Here is a 19,922-nt window from a genome sequence, read left to right as displayed (position 1 = left end):
GGGTGCGGAGCAGTGTGAAAGCTTGAGTGGGCCTGTAGATGAGTCTGTGTTGTGGCACCGCAGAGAAACTGGCTGCTGTGGGTGGAGGGACCCTCACACCTCAGGATCCCCAGGTCCAAGGCAGGGCAGGGGCCTCCTTCTGGACCTGGGTAGCCTGGGAGCTCGCAGAATCGGGGGGTGGCTTTTGAGGAGAAACAGATGAAACTGACCGTGTGGTGGCCCGCATGTCCGGGCTAAGCCAACCAGTGTCTTGCCAATGTGCTGCTGGGTGTGTTTGGACACGGATGCTGGCTATGAGCTGTCCCGGTGGGCACTGGCCTGTGAACCGGCCTGGGGGGACGCTGGCCCTGTGCCACGTCCCAGAGTGGGCGCTGGCCCAAGCCACCCTGTGACTCACGAGGACACGGTGCCATGCACAAAGCTGAACAAACCTACCCTGAGATGTTTTTCAAGAAAACCTCGTTTGTTTAAACAACAGAGTCTTGTATAAATTATACTTTTTATTTAAATAAACTGGAAATGGTTTGTGCTAACGTGGGGCCCAGCCATGGCCACTGGTGCTGGGGGAAGAGAAGGGATGGGAGTGGGGATAACCTTGGAATTGCTCCAACGGATGGGGGGCCCAGGTTTGGCCCACACAGGACACAGGGACGCTCGCTTCAGGCCACCGAGCAGTGTCTCGGCTACACCTGCAACCCCTGTAGTCTGTTCACATGGGCCCAGGAGCAAGGCTGGGGGTCTCTGGGGGTGGGGTGGGGATGGGGGATGGGCCTGCCGGATGCCTGGGCCATGAGGGATGAGGGGACAGACAGGATCATGGGTAACCTGTGCTGAGGGGGATTGGGAGATGGGTCAAGGGCCCATGAGTTCTGGGAGATTCGTCCACAGGGAATTTGGGGAGCATTCTCCCACCCCCAGCTCACTCTTCCGGGAACTGTTTCCCAAACACACTCGGCTTTGGAAATTGGTCCAAGGACAATGGCCGGATTCTGCCCAAAGTCGCTCTATTCCTGCATTTCAGACAAATCCAAGTCGCTCCTCTAATCTCGAACCAGCAAGACTAGACACAAAGCCGCCCCCTTCCTTCCCCTCCCTTCCTGCTTCCTGCCTAAATCAGCCCAGGTGGGGGGCCCCCGTATCCCAGCTGAATCCTGAGTGCCGGCACCCCCAGAACCTCTCTCGCCAGGCCACACACTGCAGGCATATGGGCATATGGGCAGGGCACCTCGGTTTCAGCCTGAGCAGCCCTGTGTGGAGCCCCTCCATAGTTGGGCAGGTCCTGGGAAGAAATGCAGACTCGGGCCAGAGAGATAGCATGGAGGTAAGGCATTTGCCTTGCATACAGATGGATGGTGGTTCAAATTCCGGCATCCCTTAGGGTCCTCCAAGCCTGCTAGGAGTGATTTCTGAACATAGAGCCAGGAATAACCCCTGAGCGCTGCCGGGTGTGACCCAAAAACCAAAAAAAAAAAAAGAAAGGAAGGAAGGAAGGAAGGAAGGAAGGAAGGAAGGAAGGAAGGAAGGAAGGAAGGAAGGAAAAATGCAGACTCGCCCTGTGACAGGCATCCTGAGTCCTGGGTGTCCCATGCCCAGCAGGGAGCAAAGCCTAGAACCCAATGGTCAGGCAAGCTCACCCTGGTCCCGTCACACACACACACACACACACACACACACACACACACACACACACACACACACACACACACTGCCAGCAGGGAGCAAAGCCTAGAACCCACACACACACACACACACACACACTGCCAGCAGGGAGCAAAGCCTAGAACCCAATGGTCAGGCAAGCTCACCCTGGTCCCGTCACACACACACACACACACACACACACACACACACACACACACACACACACGGGAGCAAAGCCTAGAACCCAATGGTCAGGCAAGCTCACCCTGGTCCCGTCACACACACACACACACACACACACACACACACACACACACACACACTGCCACCATGAACTGCAGAGACCAGAGAGAAACAGTCCAAGTTCCCCATCCAGGTGTAGGAAGATGGGAGACAGCGCTTAGGTGTGGAACTAAAGGGTCCAGACTGAGGGGTCCTCGATCTCCCCCACATGGCCCTGCCACAAGCCTGGCTTCCAGAAGGCCCATGGGACATGAAGTCACCACCAACGTGCAAGGCCCAGCCCGGGTGGGGAGAATGGAGAGCGGGGACAGGGCTGTGAGTGTCCAAGGGGGCATGGCCAGGTCCATGCAGGCCGGGCAGGGGCAGGAGATGCAGCTCTGCAGCGCTGGTGGCAAAGACAAGACAACGAGAAGGTGCAAAGAAGCCTCAGCTGGAAGCGGCACCAGGCAGCTGGGTGGGTCTGGCTCGGGGAGCCCCAAAACCTCGGGCCCCCTCAGTCTCCCACACCACACGGATGGCTCCGCGTTGTCCCCATCCCCGCTGATTCGCCGATGCTGGCCCAGGTGGACATGCCCCATGCCCGGTGCAGACACTCTCCTGGGCCCCTGGGGTCTCCCTGCGATTGTCTCGGTGCCTGGATGGTGGACTCTGCCCCCCCCCACGGGGCTTGCTTGGGCACTGCCCAGCGCTGCAGCTGGGCACTGAGGCCCCAGAGGTCAAGGAGCTGGGTTGAGGGGGCCCAGCAGACCCCCCACCACCACTGCCCCAACCCGGTCACAGAGACGGGTTTCAGGCCCCACAGTTGGGCCTGCATCTCAGGAGTCACGGGAGCAGCCTGAGACCCACCTGGGGCCGCAGGAGGGCGGTGCAGAGCAGGGGCAGAGCTGGGATCCCTGAGCCCCGGGACCTGACTTCTCTAAAGCCAAGAGGAAACTATCAAAAATAAACTTCTACATGGGAAGGACCCGCAGCAGGACGGTTGGGGGTCTCGGGGTCCCAGAGTCCAGGGTCCAGCCCGTTGGGGGCTCAGCTGTCGTAGCCCGGTTTCTCGTCCTCTTCGATCCCTCTAGCGAAGAGATGCACCAGCTGACAGTGGACCCTGAGGGCAAAGGTCACGGTGAGCCACAGGTCACAGAGGCCACGCACACTCATTTGCACTCAAGTTCACACACACTGACATTTCCTCATTCACTCACATTCACACACACAAATCACACGCAGACATTCACACTTGTACACACATTCACAAAGTCACACAAACATACCAACATTCACTCACACTCAGGCATTCACACGCTTTCTCACACACACACACACACACACACACACACACACACACACACACACACACACACAGCCCATTGCCCATCGCTGACTCGCCCAGCGCCAGCTAATGGACCCCTTCAGGTGCCAGAAATGCTCCCTGCAAGTGCCTCTGTCTCCACCCGGAGTGGAGCAAGTGGCCCCACAGTTCCTGCACCTCGGCCCGGTGCAGAGCTGGGCCTGGCTGGCCCAGTCCATGTATTTGGGGCCCCTCATAGCCTGGTCCTCCAATTGTTACCGTTTCTCCTGACGGGAACAGTGTTGGGGTGCTCAAGGGGAAGTGGGTGTCCCATAGGACACTCAGCTCGAGGGCCTGAAATCCACCCCTCCAAAGGTGTCCCACCTCAGGCATCTAGAACCTTCTAGAATCCTCTGTTCCCTTCGGTCTGAGCTCTGACCTGGCTGAACTTCAGAGCTACTTAAAAGGGTTTTGACTGGATTTGGGGTGGGTGGTATGAGGGGCCAGAGCGTTAGTACAGGCATTTGCCTTGCACAAGTCGACCCAGTTCAATCTCTGGCATCTCCTAGGGTGGTCCCCTAAATCCACCAGGCATGATTTCTGAGCACAGAGCCAGGAGTAACCCTTGAACACCACTGGGCATGGAAAAAAAAAAAGTATTTTGAAGTACAGTGGGTAGAATGTTTGATCCCCAGCATCTCACAGGGACCCCAGAGCACAGTGCCAGGTATGGCCCCAAAAAAATCCAGAAAAAAATATTTTGAATAGTTGGTTTTCCTATGGGAAAAGATCTTCTTTCCTGGTGTTTCATCTGCTTACATAACAGTGTAATTAGATTAGTTTTAATACGAATACAATGAAATCCTGCAGGTGTGCAGGGCCCCACCTGTGTGTGGGGGTAGGGCACCTGAAAGTGGGGGGTATGTTCCTGACCACACACCACCTTCTCAGCCTGGTCCCCCGTCCAGAGGCACAAACCCCCGAAAGCTCTGGGCAGCCCGGCCTCTCACCTGACTTCCAGCTGGGGGCTGCTCATCACCTCCCCATCACAGTTCCAGGATCCAGGGGGCGTCGCGCTGCAGGCCGAGGGCTGGTCGCTGCAGATACGCCCCAGACCCGTCCGGTCCTCCCGGACCTCGGCGTCCTCCTGGTCCTCCACAGCCTTGGATGTGAACTGGAACCTCTTCACACGATGAACTTCCACAAAAGTGAAGTCAAACTACGGTGCAGAGGGGAGGGTCATGATGGAGGCTTGTGGGGGGCTGCAGGGGCCTCCAAGGGCCCCCCAGAGGTGCTCAGGGGGTCACTCCTGCTGGACTCAAGGGACCCTACAGGAGAACTGAATGAAGGTCAGCAAGGCAGTTGCCCTCCCCACTGACCTGTCACTACAGCCTCCAGCAGCCTCACCCCTTTTTTAAATTTCTTTTTGTTTTGGTTTGGGGGCTACACCTGGCAGTGCTCAGAGGTTACTCCTGGCTCAGTGCTTAGGAGTTTCTCCAGGCTCTGTGCTCAGGAATAACTCCTGGCAGGCTCAGGCAACACTGTAGGATACCGGGAGTTGAACCCGGGTCAGCCACATGCAAGGCAAGCGCACTTTCCTCTGACCTAGGGCTCCAGGACCCAAAGACCTCTCCCTTTTAGCTCTGTGCAGTGTAGTATCCAAGTACAGAAGCTGGGCTGGGAGTGGCCCTAGAGCCCCTGGGCACCACAGGGACTCCACTCCCCAGGCTTAATGGGGAGGACAGCCTGGCCGCCCAGAGGGGTTCATCCTCCCTCTCCAGCTCAGGGGCATCCCTGCCTTTGGGGCCTGGTGAGAAACCCCACCCGGGCACAGCCCACACACGCCCAGGCATGCGGAAGTGGCTGGGTGGAACCGGGAGACTTCTTCTGTTCTCTTTCCAACAGGCACAATGTGAACGCCTCGTAAAGCAGGATTAGAAGCCATCACAAAGACGAGTTTCAAAAAAAAAAAACAAAAAAAAAAAAAACAAAAAACACACCAGGGAACGGGGGCCCCAGAGAGAGCAAGCACAGCACGATCGTGTTTGTCCTGGCCAACCAGGTTCAATCCTGGATATCACATAGGGTCCCCCGAGCCTCCCAGGAGTGATTGCTGAGCAGAGCCAAGAGTAACTCCTGAGCATGGCTGGGTATGGTCCAAAATAAAAACAAAGGAAACAAGGACGAGTACAGTGGGAAGGTGCTTGCCTTGCCCGCAGCTGACCTAGGTTCAGCCCCCTGACCCCCCAAGTCTAGCCAGGAGGAATCCCCGAGCACAGAGCCAGGAGTCAGCCGTGAGCACTGCCATGTCGTGTGTGGCTCAAACTAACACCCACCGTAGGGGAAAAACTGTCGTGCAAAATTCAAGTGAAGATCCTGAATGCCACTAGAGCTTGGTGTGGGGGTGGGCAGTGGGTCTTAATGGGTACTGGGAGATCCAGCAGTATGGGGTGGGGTCTTATCTCTGGGGTGCAGAGGTGGGTGGGGCACCGGGGCCCGTGGTCTCCACACTCTGAGCTGCTTGTGCCTTCCCCGGGAGCCAGGCCGTGGGGCCAGCAGCTGGGCCGGGTTGGGCCAGGCCCCTCACCTGGTCTGACTGGTTGGTGAGTCTGATGAGAAACCTGAGGAAGTTGAGCCGGGAGCACTTGCGGATGAGGATCAGGTCTGAAGAGCCGTCCCCCAGGTGGGCGGCCGGGGACAGGCCCCGAGGGCTCCGGGGACAAGCACAGGACATGTTGGTGGCGTTGATGGCCAGGAACTTGCCACAGACTACCTTCCACTCTTCCATGTCTTCTGTGGACAGAGAGCACTGTAAGGGAGTCTGGACAGGACCCCGAGCAGCTCCCGGGAGACCTGCCGCTGGCCCTAGCAAAGCTGGCTCCTGATCCACTGGTGGGGGCAGGACCAGGAGACAGACAGACAGACAGGCACCCAGGCACACAGGACAGGAGCAGGGTCAGGGCACACGCAGCCCACCCCCGTTGAGCTGCCCACTGGGCTGTGGGGTGACAGACAGCGGGCCGGGTGCGGGTGGGTGCCTGGTAACCCTCTGCTGCCCCAGAGATAGGAACAGGGGCTACCACCAGGCACGTTGAGGGGGACAGGAAGGGGCATGGCTTGGGGGTCACGGCTCCCCTCTCTGAGGGTACCCCAGCTCACCCGCGTTCTCCAGGCCGTACAGCGCCTTCTTCTGTTCCTCCTCCAGCTGCTGTTTGCTCTGCCGGCAGACGAAGCACCTATGGGGAAAGGGCAGGTTCCCCTCCAGACTCACATGGGGCCTGCACACGGCCAATACTCATTCACATACATGCATGAACACGCATGCATGCACACACACGGAACCCACACGGGCATGCACGCACAGCCTTTACATTCACACAAGTACACACATGCTCAGAAGACCACACCGCATACATGGCCATTCCCTTCACACACATGTTCCCCTCCACCCACACCCACACAAGGAGCTGGCACGACCCTTGCTGGTCCTTCACGCCAGATGACTTCAGAGGCTTCACCAGCGCCCCCTGCGACACGACCCAGACAGAGTCAGGCCCAGGCACCTCCTGCTTCCACACTTACAGTTGCCCCAAATGCTCAGTAGGCCAGGAAAGGGCCGGCTCAGCTATGGGCAAGCTGGGACACTCCAGGCTCAATTCTGGGCCATCCCAGGAAACCAGGCATCAAAGCTGCAGGTTCTTCCTGTGCTCAACAGAGCAGCAGAAAGCTGTGTCTGTCTGTCTCTGCTCTGGGGACTGAGAGCCTGGGGTTGGGGGGCGCAGGGCCAGAGGGACAATGCTGGGAGGCCGTGTGCGTGTTCCCCGGTGCCAGCAGCACTATGCCAGGTTCGGGGGCTTTGCTGATGTCAAAGCTGGCCAGGGCTGCCCACACCAGTGGGAGGAGCTGAGACCCACCCCCATCTGGCATGGCTGTTGGTACCAGCTGCACCAAAATGGAGGAAGTGGGTGCCGCTCCTGCCCCTCAGCCTCTCCCGTGCCCAGGTAGCAGGAGGCATGTCTGCAGAAATCTGAGATGTCCGGGGAAACCCCCACGAGACCCAGTTCCTCAGCTCCGCCTCTGCACCCACAGTGGGTGTTGGGGGATCCCTGCCCATACCCAGACCGTGGGAAGGGGCTCACCCGGCCCGGCAGGGCTTCCCAGCCCTCGGAGACCCCACGGTGTGCTGAGCCGGCAGGAAAGCCACGGTGCCCTCGTAACAGTGATGCGTGAAAAAGGTCTTGACTCCTGCGGACACACAACCACAAGGACACACGTCACTAACTCCTCCTGGGCAGGGTCTGTCTGTGCGATGCCAGCAGGGCCCCTGAGCCCCAGCTGGGATCTGACCCACCCCACCCTGTCCTTCACCCGCCTGTCCTCATCAGCAAGCCCCAGACAGGTCCCCAGGGATGTATGTGGGGGCCAGAGCAGAAGCTGCAAGCCTGCTGTGACGACGACAGAGAATGCCAACGTGACTCAGGTCATCAGAGATTCCCCTCACACTCACGCCCGTTTCGTTTCGTGCTCGTCCACCCCTCGCTCTCAGGTGGGCGTCATCACCTGAAAACTCATATCTGACGGGGCCCATCCAGCGTTTCTTCTCACTGTCCTTGACTACGTCCCCGTAGAAGCCATAACCCAGCAGTGACACGGAGTAGCGCAGAAGTGTGCGGCTGTGATGCACCGAGGACACGTCCATGGGCAGCGAGTCCCCTGCAGGAGGAAGGGGTTGGAGGTCGGACTCCCTTAGGCGGGGCATCTGCCTGCATTCAAGCCACAATGGGGTGGCAGGGATTTCCCAAGCAGCCCTAGCGGACCAGCGGGTAGGCACAGTGATGAAAGATAGAGGAACCAGTCTTGTGACGTTGTGATGGGATGTTGCACTGAGCTTGGTGGCATAGAAACTGGACACCGAGCTGAGATGGTGCCATGATGATGGGACCCTGCTGGGCATGGATGCTGGGCTTAAGCCCGGGCACCAGTGACCCCCTGCCCTGAGATACACGCTTGGATCCAGTCTTCGATCCCAAACGAGAGGTTCTTGTTTGGGGGCCCACACCCGGTGATGCTTAGGGCTTATTTCCGGCTCTGTGCTCAAAAGTCACTCCTGGCAGGCTCAGGGGACACAATGAGATTCTGGGGATCAAACCTGGGTCTGCTGCGTGCAAGGCAAATACCCTCCCTGCTGTTCTATCGCTCTGTCCCCTGATGAAGATTCTTAAACATGATGCTTCTGTGATAACAGATGCCCACGGGGACCAGGGTGGGAGTGGGGCACTTGTGAACTCGGGAGGTGCCCAGCTTCCTGGTGGGGATTCCCCCAAGTGAGATCTGTGATCCTGGGGCTCTGGCCAGGAAGGTCAGGATGGGCCTGGGCCCCAGCACCAGATGCACAAGGACATGTGGGGGGTGGGGGCAGACTGGCAGCCGGGCACTCCCTGGACATGCTCCCCAAGCCCCTGGGCAGGACCATCAGAGTCTCAGAGGGTCTCCCGTCTTTGGGCACAGAAAATCAGGGTGGGGGGGGGCCAGCAGCTGGGCTCCAGGACCCACCCACAATGATGTGCAGGGCCGACGTTTCCGCATCGTTGACGCCCACTGTGGAGAAGCACACGCAGTCGGTGGACCCTGAGGAGCGAGAGAGCGGGTCCTCAGTAATCTGGGGGGTCCAGACAATGGGGCTTTCCTTTGAGACAAACACCAGCTGCACACAGTCCCCTGGCAGGCCCCAGACACTGCGAGGGACCTCAGGGAAAGGAAGTGGTGCCGAGTTGGACCCCCTCCCTTTCCGGCCCAGGAGAAAGGAACTGCCCTGCGCCCTCACACTTGAAAACCAAGCTGACAGCCCCGAGCAGAAAACACGCACAGCCTCTGCCACTGCAAACCCGAGCAGATGGCCCTCTGCGTGACTAACACCGGGAGAGGCGCCTCTGGGGGCTTGGGATCTGCTGGGGTGTCACAAGGGGGCTCCTGTGGAGACAGGGGGGCCTGGCTGTGGGACGGAAGCGAGCAGAGGTGTGGGAGCTGGTGAGAGGAAAATGCGGGCCAAGAGCAGGGTCGCAGGGCTGTGTGGGCCAGACTGTGCAGGGGTGGTCAGGGCGGGAGGTGCGTGGCCTAAGGGGGTGGGCGTGGTCATACATGGAGGGCGTGGCCCAGGTTGTGTGGGCGTGGTCAGAGGCATGAAGGCCAGTGTGGGTGTGTGGGCGTGGCAGAGATAGGTGGGCGTGGCCAGAGACACAAAAGGCAATGGGCGTGGCCAGAGAAGGAAGACCGCTGGGACTGTGCGGGCGTGGCCTATGTCGTGGGCGTGGTCAAACGGTCAAGGGGCGTGGCCAGAGCAGCCCCTCCACGGCCTGGTGGGCAGCCCGGGAGCAAGGGCCCTACCTGCCGGAATGATGCCAATGCGCATTGGGCTGGGCACCAGCGCTGCTCGGGGGTTGTTCTGGTCCACGCCCGCGTCCCTCTGCGTCCTCCCGATGAGGCCGTGCAGGAGCTCGCTGAACATGCCGTCCCCGCCAACACACACGAGCCTGGGGTGTAGGGAGGGGGGTTAGGGCCCCCAGCAGCCCCCCAACCCCTTGGGGTCCTCAGTGACCCACCTGAGGTCTGCAGTAAGAGCCCCAACACCAGAAGGACCTGGACCTCACCCTGATCCCGGGCACCTGCCCCCGAGCTCCCACTGAGCCTGTCTGACACCCCAGAAGGCTGGTCTGCCCCCCATTCTCCACCACACCCAAGACCCCCTCTTCCAAGGTCGCGTGTCCATCCTGGGGTATCCAGGCACAGCGACCCTCTGGAGAATCCCATCTTTCCCTTCCCAAGCTTGCCTGGGGACAGAGAAAGCATAGGGTGGATGCAGAGCTCAGACCCTTGGGGCATACGGCAGCTTGGCACCCCATGCCCAGACTGGCAAAGGGAAAGTGCTCCCAGCTACCCAGATTGGCAATGAGGAGGTGCTCCCAGATGCACCCACATCTCGGCTGACACCCCACTGGCCACTATCCACTCTGATCCCTGCATCCCCTGGCCGCAGCTGCCCCCAGCACTGTCCCTGAGTAGAAACTAGTTCCAAAGGTGACCAAGATCTCCCCCACCCCCATTCTCCACCACTGTCAGCCCTCACCACAGCTCGTAACTCCCTGCTTGTCCTTGCTGAGCCCACCTGCACCCCGGAATCTGCTCTCTTGGGGACACGGTCCACTCACTCCCTCACCCCCCACAACATGAGTTGTGGCCAGGACACAGCTTGCCTGTCCTGGAGCTGAGCTACACCCGCACAATTCCTATGCACCCTCATTTTCAGGGGACATATTGGGGACACTTTCCCACGGGGCCCACTGAGGTGGGTGCATGTCACCCACCCTGCCCTCTCACCCATCAAACTTCTCCAGATTGGCCTCATACAGCTTGTCTCGGGCTTGATTGGGTTGGTCCGTAACTGATGAGAGACAAAAAGGTGGGTCACGCTCCTGGCTCCTCCCTGGCAGGGCCGGTGACACCCCCCCTCACACACACACTCCTCAGGCACCCTATCCCGTAGCTGGAACACCCAGTGCGTGAAGGACATGGCCCTCGTGTTCCTTCAAAAAAAAAGTCTTACATTGGGCCAGAGCGATAGCACAGTGGGGGGGGGGCATTTCCCTGCATGTGGCTGACCTGGGTTCGGTCCCCAGCATCCCATAGGGTTCCCTGAGTCTGCCAGGAGTGGTTCCTGAGCACAGAGACAGGAGTCAGCCCTGAGCACCATCAGTTGTGGTTCAAAACCCAAAATATCACTCACTCATGTGGGCACTGGGGAGATAGTGCTGGGGTCTGAGTGAGCACGGGCTCTGCGTGCAGAAGGCCTAGGGTTGGAACTCCAGCTGCCCAAGGTCCCTCCAGCACCCTCGAGCACAGAGCTGGGAGTAGCCCCTGAGCACATACAGGAAACAAAGAAGCACATACAGGGCGTGGGGACACAGAGAGGCCCCGGGTCTCACCGATGACGTCTGTGCTGATGGAGGCCAACAGGAAGAGGGGTGCCACCTTCCTCTCGTAAAGCTTCTTGCCCTTCCCCTTCCCCCCAAAAGGGTTGATGAAGACCAGTAGATGTTTTGGTCTGCAGGCTGCAAACACATGAGGGACACGGGGCGTGGGGTGAGCGACCCACCATCAGGCCACGGAGGGGTTGGGGGCCACAGTGAGTCAGCTGATGGGACCCCAGGGTCCTCTTTCAAGTTCACACACAATCTCGGGTCCTGCTGGTCACAGGCTCCCTTGAACATTGCTTGGGAGAAACCCCAACACAACAGTGAGGAAAGAGACATGTGGAAGGGGAGATGGGTCAGTAGGCAGAGCATGCGTGAGGCCCCAGGTTCGAGAGAGAAAGAGGACCCCGGCCTGCTCCTGCCCTGAACCCCCTGCCCTGCTCCAGGTCACACCTGGCCACCCCAGGATGGGCACTGCCCCGCCACGGGCACGTACTCAGCTTCCCCAGCTGGTCCCTCAGCGTCTGCAGCCAGAGCTGGCACAGCGGCTCCTCGGTGCAGCTGAAGGTCACCTGTGCCCACTTCCAGCGGTGCCGTCGACGCCGCTTCACACAGTGCACTGCAGGGACAGCTCAGTCGGCAGTCAGCAGGGGGAGGCGTGCATGCTAGGCTTCACCCCAGCTCCCAGCTCCCCACACTCTCCCCTGCACACCAGCCCCCTACCCCCCATGACCCTGCAGGCCCCAAGGCCGCCCAGGGTCTACCTTCGGCGCACCTGTGAAGGCATAAGGCTTCTCCATCTTCTGCCACTTCCCACCCACGTGGGGCGCCCCATCCGCCTCTTCCACAGCGATGATCTCCGACACGGGCACACAGCAGGCATCTGTGGGCACACACAGGCATCAGAGAGGGCACAGACCGGCCTGCCCCTCAGCACGGGCCGTGGGAGTGAGCGCAAGAGCGCTGAGGCCCACAAGGACCTTGGTCTGGGCATGGGGAGGTGGTGGGGGCCTGAGAGGCATCTCCAAGTCTCACTCCCCAGGAACAAGCCATCCTGGGGGGACAGGGGGACTGCGGGTCTGTGTGGCGGGGGGGGGGGCACCCTCGCACAAGGTGCCAGGCCAGGGTGGCACGGAGCCTGACTGGTAGACCAGACTTGGCACCTGGCTTGCAGGACACGCTCTGGGCACAGAGGTCTGCGGGGCCAAAGAGAGCGTGGGGTTCCTGGGCAGGGGGAAGGGCAGTGTGCGTGACCAGTGCCTGCCACAGGCCTTGAGACAACCAGAGACTAACCCGGGCAGAAATACTACACGGGACTCCTGTGCCCCCAAGTGTCGCTAATGAGCATCTTCCTTGAGGGTTCTGGGCACCCAATCAGCAACCCTCGTCCTAACGGTATAGGGGCGCAGTGAAGTGACTCCAGGGAGGGACCCGCCTCCAGCACAACTGATCTGTGCCTGCTGCCCCAACTGCCAGCTCCCCTCTCTCCCCCTCCAGCGCTGTCCGCTTATACCCCACTCTGATAAGGGGCTATCAGGGGCCGGAATTGTCCGGGCTGTATGACTGGGACCCAGCTCCGAGCCCCTCGGGTCACCCTGTCATTAATACCCAAAGGGGCCAGACCCTTCTCCCCAGCAAACACTGTCCAGGTGTCCCCCAGAAGCATCTGTCACACAATCTGTCTGAGAGGTGAAGTCCACCAAAGCCCCCACAGCACTGTCTGCCCGGCCTGGGGTCCACAGGCCAGGCAGTGCCCAGTGGGAGGTAGGCCCTATGGCCCGGGTTTGAGCCCTGGAAAAGGCCGTGGCAGGCAGGCAGGCAGGTCCTGGGTATACCTAGCCAGATGCCTCTTGGGATGAGGCCCAGGAGCACCAGAGCTGCCCCCAGCCCAGTGTGCCCATGAGGCTGGCATGGGTGGTCCCCGACAGCTCAGTTGCACCCCGAGAGCAAACCCTTCTCGGCTGGAGACTGCCTGCTGCCACCAGCAGGCCAGGGAGCTGGGAGGGTGGGATGCGCTCAGAGCCCCTTAGAGATGCTTTGCACCACATGTGACTGGGGACCCCAAGGGGCAGGAGTACCAGCCAGCCAGAGTGTCTGTGGGCTCCAAGCAGCCCAGACACGTGCCCGGTCCCCCGAGGCCAGCCCAGAGGCTCAGGGCACAGGCCCTCACAGCCCCAAGCCCCAAGTCCCGGCCTCCCACAATGGCAAACTCATGCAGGCACAGCTGTGGGGCAGTGGAGCGGGTGGACAGGGGCCAGTAGGGCACACAACAGGCCAAAGAGAGCACAGGGAAGGGCACAACCTGGCAGGAAAGGGGTTCTGGTTCTGGCACCACTCAGCCAGCTGGGTCGCCCACACTGTGATAGAGGCCTTAGCACCAGATAAACAAACGGTGGAGAGAGAAATTCCCCCTGGAGAAAGGAAGCAAGAAGAAGGGTCCAGTGCGACCTGGGGGGGATCTCTGGTACCCCAAGCACCAAGCGCCCCAGTACTGATGGACCAGAGGTGCAGTGCTGGGTGGAAGGTTGTCAGAGAGGTCTTCTGTGCCCCTAAAAGAAAATGACTAGAAACATGGAAATTGGGCCCAGAGATATAGCACAGCGGCATTTGCCTTGCAAGCAGCCGATCCAGGACCAAGGGTGGTTGGTTTGAATCCCGGTGTCCCATATGGTCCCCCCCGCACCCCCCCCCACGTGCCTGCCAGGAGCTATTTCTGAGCAGACAGCCAGGAGTACCCCTGAGCACTGCCGGGTGTGACCCAAAAACCAAAAAAAAAAAAAAAAAAGAAACATGGAAATTTCAGAATTTAAAAATATTTTGTCTATTGGGGGGTGGTGGAACCACTCCCCACAAAGCTCAGGGCTGACTCCTGGTTCTGTGCTTAGGGCTCAGTCCTGGCTCTATTCTCAGGACTCACTCCTGGTCGGGCTGGGAGGGATCCTATGAGGTGCGGGCACTGAACAGTGACATGCAAAGCGAGCACCCTCTCCTTCGTAAGGCTCTCCAACCCATAACTTTTTACATTTGGACCACATTTGACGGTGCTCAGAAATTACTCCTGACAGGCTCAGAGGACCCTATGGGATGCCAGGGATCGAACCTGGGTTGGCTACATGCCAGGCAAACTTCCTGCCCGCTGTGTTATTGCTCTGGCCTCAACCAGAACTGAAAAAAAATTTTTTTTGGCTTTTTGGGCCATACCTAGTGATGCTCAGGGCTTACTCTTGGCTATGTGTTCAGAAATTGCTCCTGGCTCTGGGGACCATATGGGACGCTGGGGATCAAACCTAGGTCTGTCCTGGGTCAGCAAGGCAAATGCCCTACCACTGTAGGCACAGCAGAGCTCACAGTCAGGGGAAGGGCCAGCCAAGGGACGTGGACGCCATTTCCACCCAACTCCTCCATCAGACTGGACACACAGGGACCTCAGAAAGGTCAGTGCAGAGGCTAGGAAGGGGCACTGGCCCTGCAGGAAGCTGGCCAAGGCCTCACAGCTCCCTCAGGCCACATGCTGGGACGGGCCCCACTCTCCCCACGGATGCTGTACAGGGCAGCTGTTCAGGTCAGTGTGAGTGAGGAAGGAGGAAAGGGTGTGCTGGGCCCGGCGGCGGCGTTGGCACAGAGCCAGGCTGGCTGGCGGCCAGGGCTGACCTTGGTGTGGCCACCTTCATTCCTCCTGCCTTGGCCTGGGCCTGTCTATAGCTGCCTTCAAAGGTCTCTTGCATTCCTCACCCTCAGGGAGCCTCAGTCTGCTCAGGTACCCTTGGATGTGCAGGACAGATGGAGGATTGTGGGGGGCAAGGGGGTGTCCACAGAGCTCCGGTCCCAGATCATGCCTATTTAAAGGCCGGTTTATTCCGAAGGTCAAACGCTTAACATTCGACATGTGTCGGGCTTGGAGGAGTCACGGCAAGTCTAGGTGGGGGCAGAGAGGGGAGTTTCAGGCAAACCCAGGTCCCTACACGCCCAGCAGTGTAAAAATACAAATACAGTGACACTCACTGCTTAGGAGCCAACTCTTTCCCCCTGTGCAATTTCCTGTGGGAGTTGTGTGTTTTGTTTCTTAGGTTTGTTTTTGTAAATAAAAAAAACAATTACTTTTTCGAACCAGAAAGAAATGGGTTGTTTTATTTTATTTGGGGCCACACCTGACAGTGCTCAGAACTTTTTCCTGGCTCTGTGCTCAGGGATTACTCCTGGTAGTGCTCGGGGGAACCCCATGGGGTGCTGGGTTTAAACTTGGGTCGAACGTATACAAGGCCAGCGCCCTCTCTGCTGTGTTCTCAATATATATATATTGGTTTTTGAGCCAAACCTGGTGATGCTCAGAGGTTACTCCTGGCTATGTGCTCGGAAATTGCTTCTGGCAGACTCGGGACCATATGGGACGCCGGGGATTGAACCAAGGTCCGTCCTGGGTCAGCCTTGTACAAGGCAAATGCCCTACCACTATGCTATCTCTCGGCCCCTATATAAATATAATGACTGTAGCATGCCCCAGTTTTCCTGGGCACTGGATGGAGAGTTTGGGGTCACACTGCAGAGTCCTTGAAAACCCGTCCTAGGAGAGCCACCAGCCACACTCGTGCCCATGAGGCCTGCAGGAGACCTGACACAGCAGAACAAGGCATGCAACAACACACAAGCAATACATGTCATACACAAAACATATATACCATGCATGTAGCACATATCATATACCATATCATGTAGCAACACATGCTACAAACAACATAACATGTGTCATGCCCCACACATGTGTCCCATACACACAATACATTGTGTCACACATGTCATTCAGAATGTATGCCATGCACAGAGCACAATGTGTCATGTACACAATAACATGTAGCAGCACGCACAGCACACACGACTCACAGCAGTACACTCACAGCAACACACAACAAAACACATGAGTTAGCAACAGCACACAGGACACACTTGACACGCATGCAAGGGCACACATGATACTGCAGAGTGGCACACACATGGCAAGTAGCTGCCCACGTGTTGCACACACGAGCAATGGGCACACACAGCACGCATGTAGTCACACACAGCACCAGATGCAGCATCCCACGTGACACAATTCAGGGACACACATGTGCTACCCAACACAGCTCTGACCCTGGAACCCCGGGCTTCCCACACTGTGGCCTCTTCCAAGCTCACACTGCCACAGCTTTCTGACATCAGGGGCCCTACATCTCGTCCCAAACATGCTCCGTCCACATCCACACAGGCTCCCCGGCGGGTTCTGAGCCTGAAGAGTCGGAGGAGCTCCAGGTCTCCAACCCATCCACAGAGCACAGCCCAGGGGCCAGCTCAGTTCCCCAGACTGTGGGGCTGAGCTCGAGCGAGCACTGTGTGGAGTGCAGGACCTCTGAGCACATTCTACAGAGACTCCTCCTGGGCCTGCTTCCTTCTGGGGCCGCGCAGCTTCAGGGAGAAAACCCCAGGGTTTGGCCTGGAGGGGGCTGCTGCACAGATGGAACCAGAAAAGGCCTCCTCGGAGCTGGTGAGTTGGACAGGGCAATGCCCTTGCACACCGCTGGCCCAGGCCCTGGCACCATATGGGTCTGTGTATGTGTGTGTGCTCATGTGTGTCCATATATGTTGGATGAACTTTGTGATGCTGTTCTCAAACTGCCTAGCAGACAGAACCCCTTAAAGCAACTGTTCCAGGAATTCTTTTTTTTTTTTTTTTGGCGCGCTGGCATTCCTCCTGGCTCTGCACTCAGAAATCGCTCCTGGCAGGATTGGGGAACACCCTATGGGGTGCCGGAGATTGAACCCGGGTCCGTCCCGGGCCATCCCTCTGCAAAACAAGCGTCCTACCGCTGTGCAATCACTCTGGCACTGTGCCAGGAATTCTTGCATCTAAAAGTTTAGGAGACTCCGCTCCCAGGAAGGGGAAGGACGGCACGAAGAGGAGAGCCACTCCCCCACGATCAGTGCTCCCTGTCAGGCTCGACTCCGGTCTGTCCCTCCTTCCTCATGGTGACTCTGGTTCCAGGAGAGATGACACCTACAGTCACCTTGTTGCTCCCGAGACATCTCTAAGCCCCATTGTTCACGCTTATCTTCTCCCTGGCGCCTCACTCCCCCTGGGCTGTGCCTCTGCTATGTCTGCCACCCTGCACGCACCCCAGTTCCTCTGGTTCTAGGGAAGCATTATTGGAATGGAATAAAGCGTCTCTGCTCATTAGCCTGGGATCTGCTCTTTCCCGGTCATCAGTTGGGGGGAACATCCTCAGTCCCCGAATGCACTGGGAGGATAAAGTTGACCCCTGTTAGCCAACAGGGTTGGCACAATATGTGGCCCCAGAGCCTGTCACACAGGACTGGGCCATGTCTGTGAGCAGTAGCGGCACCTCCATTTCCTCCTGGCACAACTGAACTGTGTGCCCAGATGTGCCCCATCTGCAGGGCCCATGGATGTGACAGCTCCAGGGGAGAACGTGACGGCTGGCCTTGACCCTGGTGACTGCATGCTTGTCTGGGCAGGGGAGATGCTGGCCTTGTACCAAGCCCATGGTACCATTCTCCCAACCACCACCACCACCACCACCACAACGTTTGGGTCTGAGACCGGCCAGGAGGGATTCCAGGGTCGGCGCAAAACCAAAACAAAAACCAGAAACAAAACTGAAAACAAAGGCAGCCCCTAGAAGGGACTTGCCCTGCCCTCTGCAGTGCCCGGCTGGTCAGGAGACAACTCAGTGAGCCCAGGAGCGGTGGGGGCTGGTGCCTGGAAAGTGGGGGTGTGTGTGCAAACCCGTGACCCTCCTCCCTGCGCCCTCGGACAGAAGCTCCGATTTGATCTCACTGGCTGGCCTCGACATTCCATTCCCAGAGTGGGACTGCGAGGTCAGGGGTCCCCACACAGGCACTGTCCCCACCTCCAACCAGTCCATCGTCCCGTCCATTCGCTTCACAAAGAATCCCCTGGGCTCTGCACTGCCGATGGCTCTCTTGGGGGCCCCCGACCCACGACCCACGGCAGATCGTCGGCCCTCCTTCCCTCGGGGGTTCACCTGGGATCAGTCAGCAGACTCACTGGGGTGAGGATGCCCAGGGGAGCCTGGAGAGGTGGTGCCACGCGCCCCCAGCGCCCCTTGGACCCCGCCGGCCCAGGTGCCTCCCCTGAGACCACCCTGAGCCCCTTGAGTGCTCCACGAGTGGTCCCCGAGCTGCCCCGAGCCCCACAACTTCCCGCGCGTCTGGGACTCCGCACCTCCTAGACCTGGTGAACCCCGATTCCCGGCAACCAGCGCCACCGTCCTGATCTGTCTGTCTGTCTGTCTGTCGCCCACTCGGTCTGTCTGTCCGTCCATCAGTCTGTCTGCCGGTCGGTCTGCCTGTCACTCACTCGCACTGTCTGTCCGTCCCGTCCGTCTGTCCGTCTGTCTGTCACTCACCGCACAGTCTGTCGGCCCGTCAGTCTATCTCTCGTCCACTCGGTCGGTCTGTCCGTCCATCCGTCCTTCCGTCTGTCCGTCCATCAGTCTGTCTGCCGGTCGGTCTGTCCGTCCGTCCGTCTGTCCGTCTGTCTGTCGGTCTGTCCGTCCGTTCGTCCGTCTGTCCGTCTGTCTGTCGGTCTGTCCGTCCGTCTGTCCGTCTGTCTGTCGGTCTGTCCGTCCGTCTGTCGGTCTGTCTATCCGTCTGTCCGTCCATCAGTCTGTCCGTCCGTCCGTCCGTCGGTCTGTCCGTCTGTCTGTCGGTCTGTCCGTCCGTCCATCAGTCTGTCTGCCGGCCGGTCTGCCTGCCACTCACTCGCACTGTCCGTCCGTCCGTCCATCTACCCATCGTGTCTGTCGGTCCGTCCGTCCGTCTGTCCGTCTGCCCATCGTGTCCGCCCGCCCGCCCGCCACTCACCCGCGCCGGGCTTGCCGGCCCCGGCCCCGGGCCCCGGGCTCCGCCACCAGCTCAGCAGCGCCCGCGCGGGGTCCAGGCTCACGGCGCAGCGCTGCTGCCGCACCCACAGCTCGGAGCGCAGCGGCGCCGCCGCCCCCATCGCCCCGTCCGCCCGTCCGCCCGTCCTTCCCGCCGGGCCGGGCCGGGCCGGGCCGAGCCGGGAGCCGAGCGGGGGCTCCGGCGCGGGACCGTTAGCGGCCCTGGCAGCCCGCGGGTCGGCGGCGGCGGCGGGGCGGGGCGGGGCGCGGCTGTGCGTCAGCCCGTCGCCCGTCACCCGCACGCAGGGCAGGCCGTGAGCGCCGGGCCGAGGGAGGGAGGGAGGGAGGACGGCCGGGCGGAGGCGGGCAGGCTGTGGAGGAAGCGGGGGCCCGGCTGCAGGGAGGCCTGCGAGGGCCCTGGCACCCCGTCTGTGTGTATGTGTGTGTGTGTGTGTGTGCATGGAGGCGTGTGAGCACAGAGGGGTGTGCAACGTTGTGTGAGCACAGAAACAGGCGCACCGGGAGGTCTGTGTGCTCACCACGGGGCAGCACGTTCCAGAAGGCCAGTGTTTTCCTGGGCAGGCGGAACCAGCGCTGAGCGGGGCGGTGGGTGTCAGCGGGCCCTCCTGCCAGGCTGGGATGCAATGCAGGCACCTGCAGGAATGGGGGTAAGGCCTTGGCTGCAGGGAGGGCCTGCAGCGCTCTGGCTGGCCAGGAAGCTCAGGGAAGTTTTGGGGCCTGTCTCAGAGAGCGAGGCCTCCCCTCCCTGGCCCAAGCATCCAGGGCATCTATCTATCTGGCAGAGGGTCAGAGGTGTGGCTCTCTCTCACCTGGAAGGCACCCGGCTCAGAACTGACCCATCAGACCCTGTGCCATTCCGTCAGCCAGTGACGG

The 19,922-nt window shown here is 59.7% G+C and overlaps 1 protein-coding gene across 1 annotated transcript; it reads right to left on the bottom strand.

Annotated features, from left to right (window-relative positions):
* Positions 1-2,723: 2,723 nt before the first annotated feature.
* Positions 2,724-19,489, bottom strand: CERK (ceramide kinase). The gene is made up of 13 exons (XM_049771508.1): positions 19,012-19,489; positions 11,909-12,016; positions 11,630-11,752; positions 11,146-11,271; positions 10,541-10,604; positions 9,551-9,696; positions 8,720-8,794; positions 7,727-7,879; positions 7,306-7,411; positions 6,326-6,402; positions 5,754-5,959; positions 4,177-4,385; positions 2,724-2,983 (listed from the first exon to the last, which is right to left on the bottom strand). The coding sequence occupies exons 1-13, from the start codon at positions 19,487-19,489 to the stop codon at positions 2,911-2,913; spliced, it is 1,944 nt and encodes a 647-aa protein (XP_049627465.1). The 3' UTR covers positions 2,724-2,910.
* Positions 19,490-19,922: the final 433 nt, after the last annotated feature.

The sequence above is a fragment of the Suncus etruscus genome, chromosome 4, assembly GCF_024139225.1.
Source record: "Suncus etruscus isolate mSunEtr1 chromosome 4, mSunEtr1.pri.cur, whole genome shotgun sequence".
NCBI lineage: Eukaryota > Metazoa > Chordata > Mammalia > Eulipotyphla > Soricidae > Suncus > Suncus etruscus.
This window is presented reverse-complemented; position numbering and strand designations above follow the sequence as displayed.